General features: G+C 36.5%; 1 protein-coding gene across 1 annotated transcript; it reads left to right on the forward strand.

Moving 5' to 3' along the window:
- Positions 1–5,551: 5,551 nt before the first annotated feature.
- LOC126982557 (uncharacterized) lies at positions 5,552–14,137 on the forward strand. The gene is made up of 5 exons (XM_050834706.1): positions 5,552–5,958; positions 7,938–8,155; positions 9,074–9,424; positions 9,790–9,900; positions 13,281–14,137. Exons 1-5 carry the CDS (start codon positions 5,556–5,558, stop codon positions 13,704–13,706), a joined length of 1,509 nt encoding a protein of 502 aa, XP_050690663.1. The 5' UTR covers positions 5,552–5,555; the 3' UTR covers positions 13,707–14,137.
- Positions 14,138–14,587: the final 450 nt, after the last annotated feature.

The raw sequence follows: 14,587 nt of genomic DNA on the forward strand, positions 1-14,587 counted from the left end.
TGGTGAAGTTGTAAAATATTTACCCTGAGGATTGCTAATAATGATGATTACAAGAATAACAGTAAAAACCTCTAATAGGTAATTATGATATATTATGATAATATTATGATATTGTTATTATTATTATTATTATTATTATTATTATTATTATTATTATTATTATTATTATTATTATTAATTCTGCACCTATCATTACTATTTATTACTAGAACTATTACTATTTCTCCCACTACAACAACCACTATATCTCTGCTATTACTAGCAGTAATAATAATAATAATAATAATAATAATAATAATAATAATAATAACAACAACTTGAGAATAATAGAACTAATAATGTTATCAATAATAATAATAATAATGATACTCATATATTCTTCTTCTTCTTCTTCTTCTTCTTCTTCTTCTTCTTCTTCATAACTACAACTACTACTACTACTACTACTACTTTTTCTTCTTTTTTGATTACTACTACGTACTACTACTACTACTACTACTTTTTCATTATTGTTGTTGTTTTGGCTAAATTTATCCAAAGTGATGTGAAATTAACGGAAATGACAGTCATTGCTCCCAGAAGTGCCTGGAAGGGGTATTTTTAGAACCACAAAATATTCCGCAAATGGTGGAAAAATCAGCAGTTATTCTTTAAAAGGCATAAAAGTCAACTCATATACCTCCACTCCATTATATGTATCTACTTGTTTTTACTAGTTTGATTACAAAATAGCGACATGCATGTCATAATTCTCAATAAACCATATTTCAGAGCCATAACGGCATCTAGTAAATACCAACACAAAAGCACAACAAACTTGATTCGAATTGTCAAAAACATCACTCAGAGACATTTTCTTCATCACATGTACTTGTATTACATACAAGAAAGCAACATGCATGTCACAATTCACATATGATGGTGTTTCACAAGCATTAAACAACATAGCAAAAAAACACTAGAGAGGTAAACATAAATAATGCAAATAGGACAACATCAATGTTAGCACATGCAATGCTTGCAATGTATGAGAACAGTATTTGAACATATTTTGATGGTGCAACTTATCAGGAAAACGGCAGAAGTTTTCTAGTGTACATCATACATCTCTGACGCTTTACGAGTTAATGTCTCCAAATCCCTACTTTGTTTCTTGCTGTTACAGGTGTGTGTATGGGAAAGCACTATTCGAAAGGCCACACCGATACCAGCTGCTGGATACCAGTCCAAGTGTAGCTGTGAGGAGGTGACCCTGGACTATCAATTTCTGTTTCCATGTAATTCAAACACTGGTAGCTGCAAGGTGTGTATAAAGAGTAATAGTATAAAGGTATGTACTGTAAAGCTATTACATTTTGGAGTTGTTGTAACATATATGTTGCACACACACACAAACATGCTTACTGACAGGTGTACTGGTTACCCTAACTTTTGTTGTTGCCCAGTTTCTCTTCCCCCTCTTATCTCCATTGGCTGGGGTAAATGATCAGATGAAGTCATAGTTAACTGGTGCATGAGATTGGCCATAGCCTTCCATACAGAAATTCAGTAACTCAGCCCATAAATGTCATCCGTGCTAAGTTGAAGTAATGAATGACCTCTAATTTTCATTCATGTGGTGTAGCTACTGGTATGGTACATAATTGATGCATACTGCTGAGGAAAAAAAATAACCTTTTAATCATGAGTGCTGTTATGCATAATTGCTCTATGTGCCCTTTCTCTACTTCAAAAGTCAGTAGATATATTCATCATATACTTAGAGTGCACAAAAATAGTCCTAATTTCTTAATATCATGTAACCTTGGCACATGTGCTTACACTACTAAAAGTTGGAAAGCTTTTAAGCAACACAATTGGCGATGCCACAAAGAAGTTGGTAGCATCAGTGATGAACATATGGCAGCTACTGGTGGTGAAGAATCTGTTATTGGAGATGTTCTTGATATACCCAGTGATGAAACAAATACTCTCTTTGAAAATTTTGCATTTTTAAAGAATGCTGAATATGCATTGAAATTAGAAACACAACACAGAATTCCAAAGAGTGCTGTTAATGATATCATTGCACACACATCACTATTAGTGTCTCATTATGTGACCCAAGCAGTTAATAAGGTAGTCACTACTTCTGGAATAAAATTGGGAAGTGAGGTTTTGGAGTCTATTAAACATGTTGATTTCAGCAATATAAGTACAGACCATAATAGACATAAATATTACCAAACTCACTGCAAGTTGATATCACCTGAAGAAGTTTTAGTTGGGAGTGAAAGTAAAACAGTCAATGGAGAAACAAGAGAAATAAAGAAGCTTGGATATTATGTACCATTCAAGGAGAGCATTCAGGCTCTCTTACAATTGCCAGAGGTATTAAGAGCAGTGCAAACATCCCATTACTCACAAAATGATATGATGCATGATATATGTGATGGAACATTTATTAGGGAGCATACAGTATTTCAGCAGAATGTAAATGCATTGCAAATAATATTAAATCATGATGACATGGAGATAGTGAATCCTCTTGGCACTCATGTAAAAAAGCACAAGCTCTCCATGTTTTACTACAGCTTAGCAAATATTCCACCTCAATTTCGATCAAAGCTGTCATCTATTCAGCTCGTAGCTATAGCCAAAAGCAGGGATATTAGAAAATTTGGAGTTAAGACTCTTCTTCAGGATTTTTTAAATACTTTGAATGACATGCAGCAAAAAGGAATAGAAATAGAAATAAATGGTTCTAAGCAAACTGTATATGGGGCTTTGGTAATGGTTCCATGTGATACTCTTGCTGCACAATGGCTGGGAGGTTTCAAAGAAGGAGTTGCTTTTGCTGTCAAGACTTGCAGAACTTGTGAAGTCACTAAAGTTGACTTGAAGAGAAAATTTAGCCATGTAGAATGTGAGGAACGCCAGTTTGTAGAACATAGTGAGAGAACAGCTGCTTTGAAGACTTTGAGTAAGGCATCCATGGAGTATTGGAGTAAAATGTGGGGAATTAAAGAAGCTAGTGCTCTAAGTAATATAAAAGATTTTCCATTAAGTCAATGCCTTGTCCATGACCCAATGCATGTGTTAACAGAAGGCATTGTCCCTTATGAAATGGCATTAATGCTGTATAGTTTTGTGTATTGCAAGAATTATTTCAGCTTGGCCTATCTGAATGCTCAGATGGAAAACTTTGCATTTTCATACCTAGATTCAAGTCATAAACCTGAGAAAATAGACCAGAAGCAACTAGCTACTGATAAGAAAATAAAGCAAACTTCAGCATCAATCTTGACCCTGTGTTATGCTTTACCATTCTTAATTGGACATAAAGTAAAGAGAGATGATGAGATGTGGAAGAATTTTGTACGGCTTTCACAAATAACAATGCTAGCTACGTCACCACTTGCTGATCTAAACACTGTCGGACAGCTAGACCAGCTGATTAGCAGTCACCATTACAAATTTCAAGAAATTTTTCCATCTGAGACAATTACTCCTAAATTTCATTACTGCCTTCATATACCTGAGCAAATTAAGAGATTTGGCCCAGGTAGGAATCAGTGGTGCCTTCGGTTTGAAGGGAAGCATGGTTTTTTTAAACAAAAGAAGTGGCATTGTTTCAAAAATATATCAAAGTCCATGTCAGAGTACCACCAGAAATATATGTGTTACAGAATGCTTTGCTCTAATCCTCTTTTGGAAGTTGGCAATGAGAATTTCCTCTATGCTGGGGATATAGTTAAAGAAGGTACTGAAGTAGACATTGCAGTAAAATTCCCAGATATCAAGGGACAATGTATAAGCTTATTCCTAGAACACAATTTGGAAGTAGTTGAGCCTCTTTTGGCTTACATGTCACCAGCAGTGAGTATCAAGGGTCATACATATAAACCTGGAGTAGCATTACTACTGAGTTGGGAAAATCTGGTTCCAGTCTTTGGTCTTTTGTGCCATAACTTAGTGTATGATCAGATGAAATTCTTTGTAGTTGACAAGCTATCAAATTGTGGCTATGATGACCATTACAATTCATATGTAGTGACACCAACTGGAAGGCTAAGAGTTTTGAGCTATTGCAGTATAGTGAATAATTGGCCTCTACCTGTTCATTATGTAAATAATGAAATGTATGTAACAAACAGATACTGTCATTTTGTTGAACATGTATAATTTAAAGCAGTTGTATTGGAGTAGGTGATGGGGCTATTAGTGTTTCAGTATTCAGTGCAAGCTGGCCACTCCTAATATTGATCCCATTATGTATTTATGTTTCCAAGCTGACACAAGTTTAAAAGATAAAAGCTGATTTTGAATGCTGTGCCTTGCTGTGATGTGCATTATATATTCATATATATATATATATATATATATATATATATATATATATATATATATATATATATATATATATATATATATATATATATATATATATATATATATATATATATATATATATATATATATATATATATATATATATATATATATATATATATATATATATATATATATATATATATATATATATATATATATATATATATATATATATATATATATATATATATATATATATATATATATATATATATATATATATATATATATATATATATATATATATATATATATATATATATATATATATATATATATATATATATATATATATATATATATATATATATATATATATATATATATACATACATACATACATACATACATACATATATACACACACACAAGATAAGCATGGTTGCCAATGTGTTGGTTAATCCTACAATATTTTGTCACAAAAAAGATATCTACCTATATTATTAGTAAGCACATTTTTTTAAAGAGTGTGCAGCATTATATGATTGCAGCCCTTCATTTTTGCTTTATATTCAGTACCTGTATTATTATCTCTTTGTTACATTTATAGCATGCCAGTGTTTCGAATATGGAGCAGTAATCGTAAAACAAGGAAGACGGTTGCATGTGAGACAGATATAGACAGTCTTTTGCAAAAAGGCAAGCAGTCAAAATTGCTGTATATGCAGTACGATACTGCACATTTGAACCCTGTTACTGGTACCTCAGAATTCATGAATTTAGTCTTTTTGTCATGATCCTTTTTCAGAATTATGAACCGATTCTTTGTACCTCCGTTAATTTAATGATTATGTCGAACAATACTAAGTTTCTATTTTTTTAAAATTTATTTATTCATTTATTTTTTTTTTTTAACCTGAAACATTTGCAGATTTTCTCACAGAATTTATTAGAAGCTGTGGTGTATGAGATTGTACAGTAGCCCTAATATTTATTTTCCAAATGTGAATGAAACATGAACTAATACAAGTAGGTCTAAATTGGAAAAAGCAGGTGCATCTTGTAGAGCATAATTTTTAATGTATAATAACCATGATTACCTCTTTATCAGTATTGTCTACATGTTTATTTTACTACAATTTACCTTTAAAATGACTTTATATCAAGATTCTACCTCTAGCCATAGGTGACCTTCCAAATTATTAGTACTGTAGCTATATGAAGAGTTAAATGAAGTTAATATGTTTCTAACTATTGCAGCAAAGGATAAACTTTGTGTTGTCTCAAGATCGGCCCGCCTTGTGTTGGAGGCTTGTGGAAGCCTCATAGAAGACAATGAAGTGTTAGAAGAAGTGAAAAATGAAGTTTTACTCCTGTTAACTGATGATGAAGAGTATTCACCATCCAGCAGCAAGTTACTCGTACATGGTGGTACTGCACACCAAGAACAATACACATCAACTGCTAGTACCAGTACTTCTGCTCCACAGCAAGGTGAACAGGACACACCAATTGCCACTAGTTCTGCTGCACACCAAGGAGACACACTGGCAGACATAAGCAACAATTCAGCTTCTTCGGTTGAAGCTCCTGCAGGTGACAGTCCAGATGCCACACCTCAACGGCCATCTACTTTAATAGCAGGTACATTTAACTCTTCATTTTCTGATTGTTGCCTGCATAGGCTATATAGGGTTATTTTGATAACCATAGTGTGCTAACTGTAGGCTTAAAGATTTCTTTATGCTCTATACATTATATATATCTGTGTGTGTGTGGGGGGGTTTGCGTGCGCGTGCGTGCATGCGTGCGTGCATGCGCGGGTGAGCGTGCGTGCGTGCGTGCATGCGCGGGTGAGCGTGGGTGCGTGCGTGTGTGCGTATGTGTGTGTGTGTGTGGTTCCCAAACTGAGGTATATATATATATATATATATATATATATATATATATATATATATATATATATATATATATATATATATATATATATATATATATATATATATATATATATATATATATATATATATATATATATATATATATATATATATATATATATATATATATATATATATATATATATATATATATATATATATATATATATATATATATATATATATATATATATATATATATGTGTGTGTGGGTGTGTGGTGGGTACCAAACTGGGGGCCATGGCTCCCCTGGGGGGGGCATATAAAATAAAGTAGGGGGCCATAATCTGAGGCTATGCAGATAAAGCTACAAGAGTTTATTGGGTGAGCAGCAAGTAGAGGAAACTTATAGGTTCATTGCAGGTGTTCAACATAAGTTTCTAGGTATTAGAAAATTGAAAACTGTATAAGAATGTACTTTTACTGGGGTACTGGTGTATCTGCTGCAGGCTCAACCAGTTGCACTTCAACGTCCCATCAGACAAAGAGACACTCGGATTTTTTTATAGCAGTGGACAAGTCTCCTGACTCTCAGCAGCCCAACACCTCACAGCCTTTGTCTCCAGCCTTCAGTCCATATTCGTCTTCCTTAGTCCACTCCCCTGCCCTTCACACATTCCTCCACAGTTCCTACCACTGGCCCATCAAACCCTCCTCACCCTTCATCCCCTACTGCTGGACCCTCACATGCTCCTCATCCCTCGTCCCCACGACAGGAACAGCAACTCCTAGATTTCATTGCTTCCCTTCCTCCCCACTCACCCGATTCTACTGTCATCTTAGCACCATCCCCCTACAGTTCATTCAGTGATCAGACCCTATCCCTTCCCCCTTCACCTCCTACCTCCCCTACACAAAATTTTGAAGAGGAGTCAGATTGACCATTAAGTGATGGAATACCACAACGTAAGTTGCAGTTTTAGTTTATGACCCTAGTTGTGAATTATAGTAATTAGATTGGTGATGCACTGGTGCCTATAACAAAGGTAACTTTGGACAAACCAATTTTGGAAGGGTGGAAAGTATTTATATATTCTGTTCCTGCCCCTCACTTACCATTACAGTTGCCAGATTTGTTTGCATTCATTCTTCACACCCTCACCAACTCCCATGTTCCCTTCCCATACTCCCTTCAAATCCTTTCAGAACAGCTTCTTATGCTCCATTTCTCACTCAAGTTGCTCCCAAGATCCTCATCCCACTATTCAGTTCTCCATTTCCACAAATAATTTTCTTTTCTGCCTTTCCAAGTTCTCATTCCCTCTGCTTCCCAGCTGCTCCCTGTATGCTCTCTTCCCTTCAACCACTTTTCTCACCCAGTCCACCCACCATGCTGTCCTCTTCAGACCTCTACCTCACATCTTTACCCCAAACATATCTACACATGCTGGATTCTTCCTTAAACACCATACTCACCTACTGTATCCATTCATTCCAAATCATACTTGCCTAGTTTTCTCTACACCACTCTCCAGAACTTACATCTTTACCTACTCCTGTAACTTCTCCACCTCTTAGTGGTCCAACAGACCACATCCAATACATATATATACCTTTGCATCTTTCACAGACCTCCTCATTCATTCATCCGCACAGATATAATCTACAGTGCTTTTTGCTCTTCCCTCCCTCCATTTTCCACCCTACTCACTCCATACTCCATACCAGTACAATATTTCACAGATCCACCTCTGCCTGAACTGTCAGGGGCGACGAAAGCGATGCTACTAGAGCCTACCTGTTCCCGAAAAGTGTGGCTACAGCTGATTGAAGAGACAAAAAATTATTATCTAAAGTTTTATCCCTTGATTGAATCAAATCCTATGGGGACATACAAAGCAATTGGAATGAAGATGGTGTCTGCTTATCCATCCATCAAGCGTGAAGGCTTGTTTCCATGGGTAAGCTCTGTTGTGTTTTCAGTCTTGCCTTAATGGTATATGTACATGTAGATATTTACTGGATCTCACCAGTATGCTTATTGAATATCATGGACCTCTTTAGCCAGAATGTGATAGTAGTATGCTACCATTTATTATCAATAGGCATTTGTATGCTTATGTAATGAACAGGGATCTTGCCCAGGTCAAATTTTTCTTAAGCAGAACTTGTCTCTAATACTATAATATAGAAATTGGCTTAAAACATCCCTGATATGCTCTAACTATAGCTGAAGCCTTATGCAAAGATTGTAAGTGGAGAAGTATCTATAGAGAAAGTACAAAAGTTGTATGCTCCTTTTATGGATGTGGAGAAAGCCTATGATAAAACTGACCAGGAAGGCATGAGTTACTTGAGAGGTGCACGTGAAATAACATGGAGGGACAGAAGGATGAATGTGGAAGTACGTAAGGAATATGGTGTGGGATTGAATGTACTGGAGAGTGTGAAAACGAACACCTTGAGGTGGTTCGGGCATGTGAAATGTATGTAGAGCAAGAGAGAGTTACTAGGAGGGTATACAATGGTGAGGTGCTGGGGCAGCAAGGGAGAGGTATACCGAGAGTGAGATGGAGAGATGTTGAGAGGTATATGAATAAGAGTGGGGTTGAGTGAAAGGAAAGGTGCCTGTTGACAGGGAATAGGAGTGCATGGAGGTGACTCATCTGTGGCCACCTCTACAGATTGAAGCATCTGGTAATCAATAGATAGATAATCTTGTAGGTTTGAGGTGCCAAATAAAGTGCTAAATCCATATTAATAATTTAAATTTTAGACTTAAATGTGAGGTCAATACTGTATAGGCCTATATCTTCTAAACGCAAGACTAGATACTGCATAGGCCTATATCCTTTAAATGTTTTTTGTTTCGATTCCAGAGTCAGTTTACTAGGGCCCTCAGTCAGAGCATTCGAACTGAGCGTTATAAACAGAAGAGAAAGAGCATGCCTCATGTACAACATGCTCATCCAGCCCCCAAAAGATTTGCTTTGGGTAGGAAGCAGTTTACCACTATAGAGAATCAAGAACGTGAGCTGACCGAAGACGAATTCGTGAGGCACACCAAAGAACTTTGCCAGGAAATGAAAAAGAAAAATCTTAACACTGAGCATATAAATATGCTTTTAACTGCTACAATGGTGAACCGACAACAGTGGATATCAACACTTCCTGGTGGACTCATCTCACCAATATTGATGAAGTTCCCTTGCTTCTGGAAGAGCAGTTTTGTAAGTATTTTTTTTTCTAATGATGTAGTTTTATGTTGCATATGTATTTGAAACCCACACTGCATTATGTGTCTTTAAGGTATACATCACTGTATTTAGCTACATATACCCCGCTTTAGAAGGAGAATGTGCTATCAAAGGATGCAATATACAGTGGGAGGCCTAAAATATTTCAGATTTTTTATGCAGTATTATGTGATTAGATGAAAACTAATAGGATCTGCTTTTAACTGAGGTAGTTTTACTAGGTTCTAGACAAAACAATTTTTGAATTTGGGAACCTTCATGTTATGCATGTGTGAAGGAGTAATTATACTGTATGCACATTCTGAAGTAGATCTTGACAATTTTATTTTGGCTTACAGATCAAAACTGAGATGGAAAGACTTCTCAAGGATACCACTGAAAGCTGGAAGACTAAATTGAACAAGATATGTGACACACTGATTAAGAAGGTTCCCAAGACTGACCATCATGTAAGTAATTTTACTTGCTTTCTATTTTTCTTCACATACCTATACCAAATGTTTTATCTATTCATTTGCTACATCCATTCCCCATTGATCTATTACTTAATGAAGCATCTTTACACTGAACATTCATATTCATATCTCATAATGAACTTACTTTTCCCTACTGTAATTAGAGCAGACATGGGGCGATTACTTATGTTTTGTAATCAATAATGATTACTTTATATTTTCACAATTACGATTACAATTACAGTATAATTGTTTTAATCGATTACAATTACATTATGTATTAACCATGATTACAATCGCAATTACAGGGGGGATTGGAAGGTAAACATATTTCTGCGAGTCGCGACTCGTCCAGTTTTCATAGAGTAACATTCAAATAATCGTTTGATTGCACCTTGTAGGAATGCATACCTTATATTGTTTGTGTAGCTACTCTTCATTCACTATAATTTATAGTTCATAAGGTGCATATAATAGACTCTAACCTTTGGCAAGTTGGGAGGTCCACTGTATTACTACCCTGGAAACACAATGACGTCACCCTGGCGTCACGGTGACGTTGCCTTTTGGTCACGTTTTTGTCGTCGGACGACGTCACTTTGACGTCATCTTGTAGACTCCCAGCGACATCAATACGACGTCGCACGGCGACGTCGCCAGATGACCTTTGAATGACCAAAAGATGACCTAGGAATGACCTGGATGCAACCCAAATATGACCCATGGGGTGACCTCTGGGTGCCCTAGGGGTGTCTATAGTGCAAGCATCACGCAGTATGGGATAAACTTCACCAAAATACTTTGGAAATACTTCTTCCATCATAAAACAAATCACTTTATTCTGCAGTCAAATGCAAATTATACTTTGAGAAATCTGGCAGCCTGAGTCCATAGACTTTGCAACCAACTGAACACATGACTGTGTTCGGTTAACTGCGAAGTATACAGGCTCAGGCAACCAGGTTCTTCTCAAAGCAAGATTTATTTTTTGCATTCAATCAGAGAATAAAGCAGATTCGTTTTACAATGAATGATATGCCATATTGTATGAAACCAGCAAAATTGGAGGATAAACGTATATCTGAGAGTATTCTTCAAATACTGACTAAGCTCGTCCTCACACTCAAGAACACCAAATATGCCGACCGACTAAAAACCCTGGACATTCCAAGCATGAAATACCACAGACTGGGGTGATATGATATAAGTATAGAAATACGTGAATGATGTGAATGATGTGCCATGTTTACTTGCGGAGGTTGGGACAACGAGATTGCGAGGGCATGATAAGAAGCTTGCATAACTGGGAGCGAACAGACCCATCACTTCCAATGACTGGAATTCACTGCCCCACAAAGTGATGTACTAATACATTAAATAGCTTTAAAGATTATCTTGACAAAATGTGGAAGCACAAAAAATATGACGTGGTCTATAAACTAAATTAGGTTCTAAATAGTTGACTTTTTAAAAATCTTTTTACGTAAGGAGCGGACAAAAAGCCCTTGACTTATTCAAGTCTGCTGCAATTATTATCATTATTATACCAGTCAGAATTCCCTTTTCCAAAACACAGTATCAGCCCCCACACTCAACACCTTCAAGCACAAAGTTCACGCTGTACCAGTCAGTAGCCTTTATGAATACATACAGGGCAACACGCATTGTCACACAAGTGTATTCCCCTGCTCCAAATGCATTAACAGGACAAACTGTTCAAAACACCTTTCATCACAAGCACAGAAATACAACCACCACAGCATCATTACAGCCTGACCAGCTGGTTGTGTGCCTGTATTCATGACTTGGAACCTGAGTGGTGTGGGCCAACCTGCTAAGTTACACCCACACACACCCACCCACCCACCCACCCACCCACCCTCCCTCCCTCCCTCCCTCCCTCCCTCTCTCTCTCTCTCTCTCTCTCTCTCTCTCTCTCTCTCTCTCTCTCTCTCTCTCTCTCTCTCTCTCTCTCTCTCTCTCTCTCTCTCTCTCTCTCTCTCTCTCTCTCTCTCTCTCTCTCTCTCTCACACATATGCTAAACATCCCCAGGGTCACCCACCCCAGTACCACGTCTTCTTCAGGATCAGTCAGCCAAATCACTCATTGCCTACGTAATTAACACAAGCCAGGTTAATACATGCCCAGTAATTCTCCCCAACACCCTCACGCCCCAAGAGTACCCAGGTTCAAGCCATTTCAATGAACTTGAAAATATATTTCTTTGGTTTGCTAGAAAACACAAAACACAAACCCTGGAATGTGTCTTAATATCTCCTCTCCAAGCAATGTTTCTGTGGTGCTGTGGGTACTTAAAACTAGTGTGATGGTTCTATGTGCTACTCCTGTGTGGAAGGAGTTAATGGAAGTGGGGTTAAGGCATGAACTTACTTCAATTCGAGGCAGATTGTAAGGGCACTCAGGGATAACACAGCTGTTGGCGGCTTGGCCGGCCCGCCACACGGGACAGGGCTCGTCCCGATTGGTCGAGTATAATTGCACTTATCTTCCACATGCTTAAAATTAACAAGGTACCTAAATTAAAGCTTAAAATGACTTTCATAGGTCTACTTTATTTATTTATTTATTTATGGCATGTACATGTGGAATAATGGTGAGGGTATTTATGTTTTCACAGTATGTTGTGGCTGCCTATATTCTGGGAGGCATTTGTTTGCGTTAACGGAGCTACTCTCTTCCTCTTCCTCTTCCTGTGGGCTAAGCTTCATTTGAAAACAAAATTGGAAAATGTTGATTAAATAGAATTGCAAGAGGTAATGGTAAAGGCGGAAAGGTTTATAATTTCGTCTTTCTCCTCTGGCCTTCTCTTATCCCCTCCCCCTCCCTGGGCTCTTACAGATGAATAACCCGGTAACATGTTGCTTAATAGGCATACATATGTCATCTTGACGTTGGTTCATGGTTGTCATGCAACGTCACTCTGCGCCGTCATCTTGACGTTGGTTCATGGTTAAACCATGACAACATCACTCTGCAACGTCGTCTGGACATTGGTTCATGGTCATTCTTGGAATATGACCAGGTGACCAGGAGGTGACGTCATTTTAAGGTCATGTGTTTGCTGGGCAATGATGCTAATGTAATTGCAAAAGTAATCATGATTATGATCTTAATAAAATGTAAGAGTAATTAATTATAATTACTTAAGAAGCTGTAATCAGTTTCAATTACCTCATGTTTGAATTTGAGCTGTCCCTTTATCAATGTACTTTAGACTCTGATATTTAACTTTCGCACTTATCCTCTCGTTTGATCTAGAATGGTTTCGTCAGTTTTGTTAAATAGTGACAAATTCTTGCTTTCTTGAACCTCTTCATAGAATGACCTTCAACACATGTGTCTTGCTATTCCAGAGTTCACTGCATGAATATGATGTAATTCACTACATTGAAAATGAAATTTCCTTCAAACGAGGAAGAGGTGTGAAGTCTCAGCCAGTTATCCTGCTAAGAGAATTGTATGGTGATCAAGATAAAGACTTCAGTAGTGCTGAAAAGTCTCCTCCTCACATCATCTTGACTGTTGAAAATAAAAGCCTGAAGGATGTATATATCACTGGGGATGGATGTACAATTCCATGTGAAACAGGTGATGATGTGTGTGATGCAGTAATCTTATTGCTTGGGACATATTACATATTTGACTTAGGGTATCCAAGGATTTATTCACAGATTTTAGGATTCCTGCAACAGTATGTGTTAAATGAACCATACACTTTGGAGAAGTCTTCAGGTTATAATCATTTTGTAGCACAGTATGAAAGGTTGTTGAGAGCATAGGAGGATTCACATAATGTAAGTTGCCTCCATCCTCCTTCCTCCCCCTATCCTTCTAAGATAAGAAAGAGATAAGATAATTTATTGGTCACATTGTTCTACATAAATGCATACAAGTGAAATTCTTTATAGCAAAAACAGGCTCCAAAAGTATTCTACATAGATAAGAGTATAGCACATAAAAAACATAAAAGCATAATTTTTTTTAAAAGGTATTAAAATTATTTTTGTGGATAAAAATGGTTAAAGAGCACTATACTGCTTGGGACAAAAGATTTTCTGTAGCGATCTGTTTTAATCAATGGCAGTGCCAGCCTTCGTCCTGATCTTAAAAAGTTATAACAGTTATTAAGAGGGTGAGTTTGATCCTGCATTATTTTTCCTACTTGTTTTATTGCTGCCTCTTGATATAGAATATCTGTGAATGTTACTGATGCCCCTAACTTTTTAGCTTTTTAACTATTTTGTTCAGTTTATTTTTGTCTGCTAAAGTTAGCCTTTTGTACCAAGTAGAGATAGAAAAAATCAAAATTGACTCAAGGGTAGATCTATAAAATAAGTTGATTATTTTCTTGTTTACCTGAACGGAACGTTATTTAAAATTCTAATGAAGTAAAGTCTCTCTCTCTCTCTCTCTCTCTCTCTCTCTCTCTCTCTCTCTCTCTCTCTCTCTCTCTCTCTCTCTCTCTCTCTCTCTTCTTTGCAAATTTCATATAAATGTTTATTTTAGCACTAATGTGAGTGAGTAAATATCCACATTAGGTTATCTTAAAACATATTTTGTATTAACTAAAGCAATTTTTCAGTAAATTATTAATGACTACAATTACATCATTGTCACAATTTTACTTATTAATGAGTAAAATCTTGACAGTGATGTAATT

The sequence above is a fragment of the Eriocheir sinensis genome, chromosome 5 (assembly GCF_024679095.1).
Source record: "Eriocheir sinensis breed Jianghai 21 chromosome 5, ASM2467909v1, whole genome shotgun sequence".
Lineage (NCBI taxonomy): Eukaryota > Metazoa > Arthropoda > Malacostraca > Decapoda > Varunidae > Eriocheir > Eriocheir sinensis.

Bases quoted from the DNA above. Each gene is read 5' to 3' on its own strand.
- LOC126982557 (XM_050834706.1), top strand. From the start codon at position 5,556: ATGTTTCTAACTATTGCAGCAAAGGATAAACTTTGTGTTGTCTCAAGA. The intron at 5,959-7,937 runs GTACATTTAACT...AATATTTCACAG, and splicing joins GCCATCTACTTTAATAGCAG to ATCCACCTCTGCCTGAACTG. The intron at 8,156-9,073 runs GTAAGCTCTGTT...TTTCGATTCCAG, and splicing joins GTGAAGGCTTGTTTCCATGG to AGTCAGTTTACTAGGGCCCT.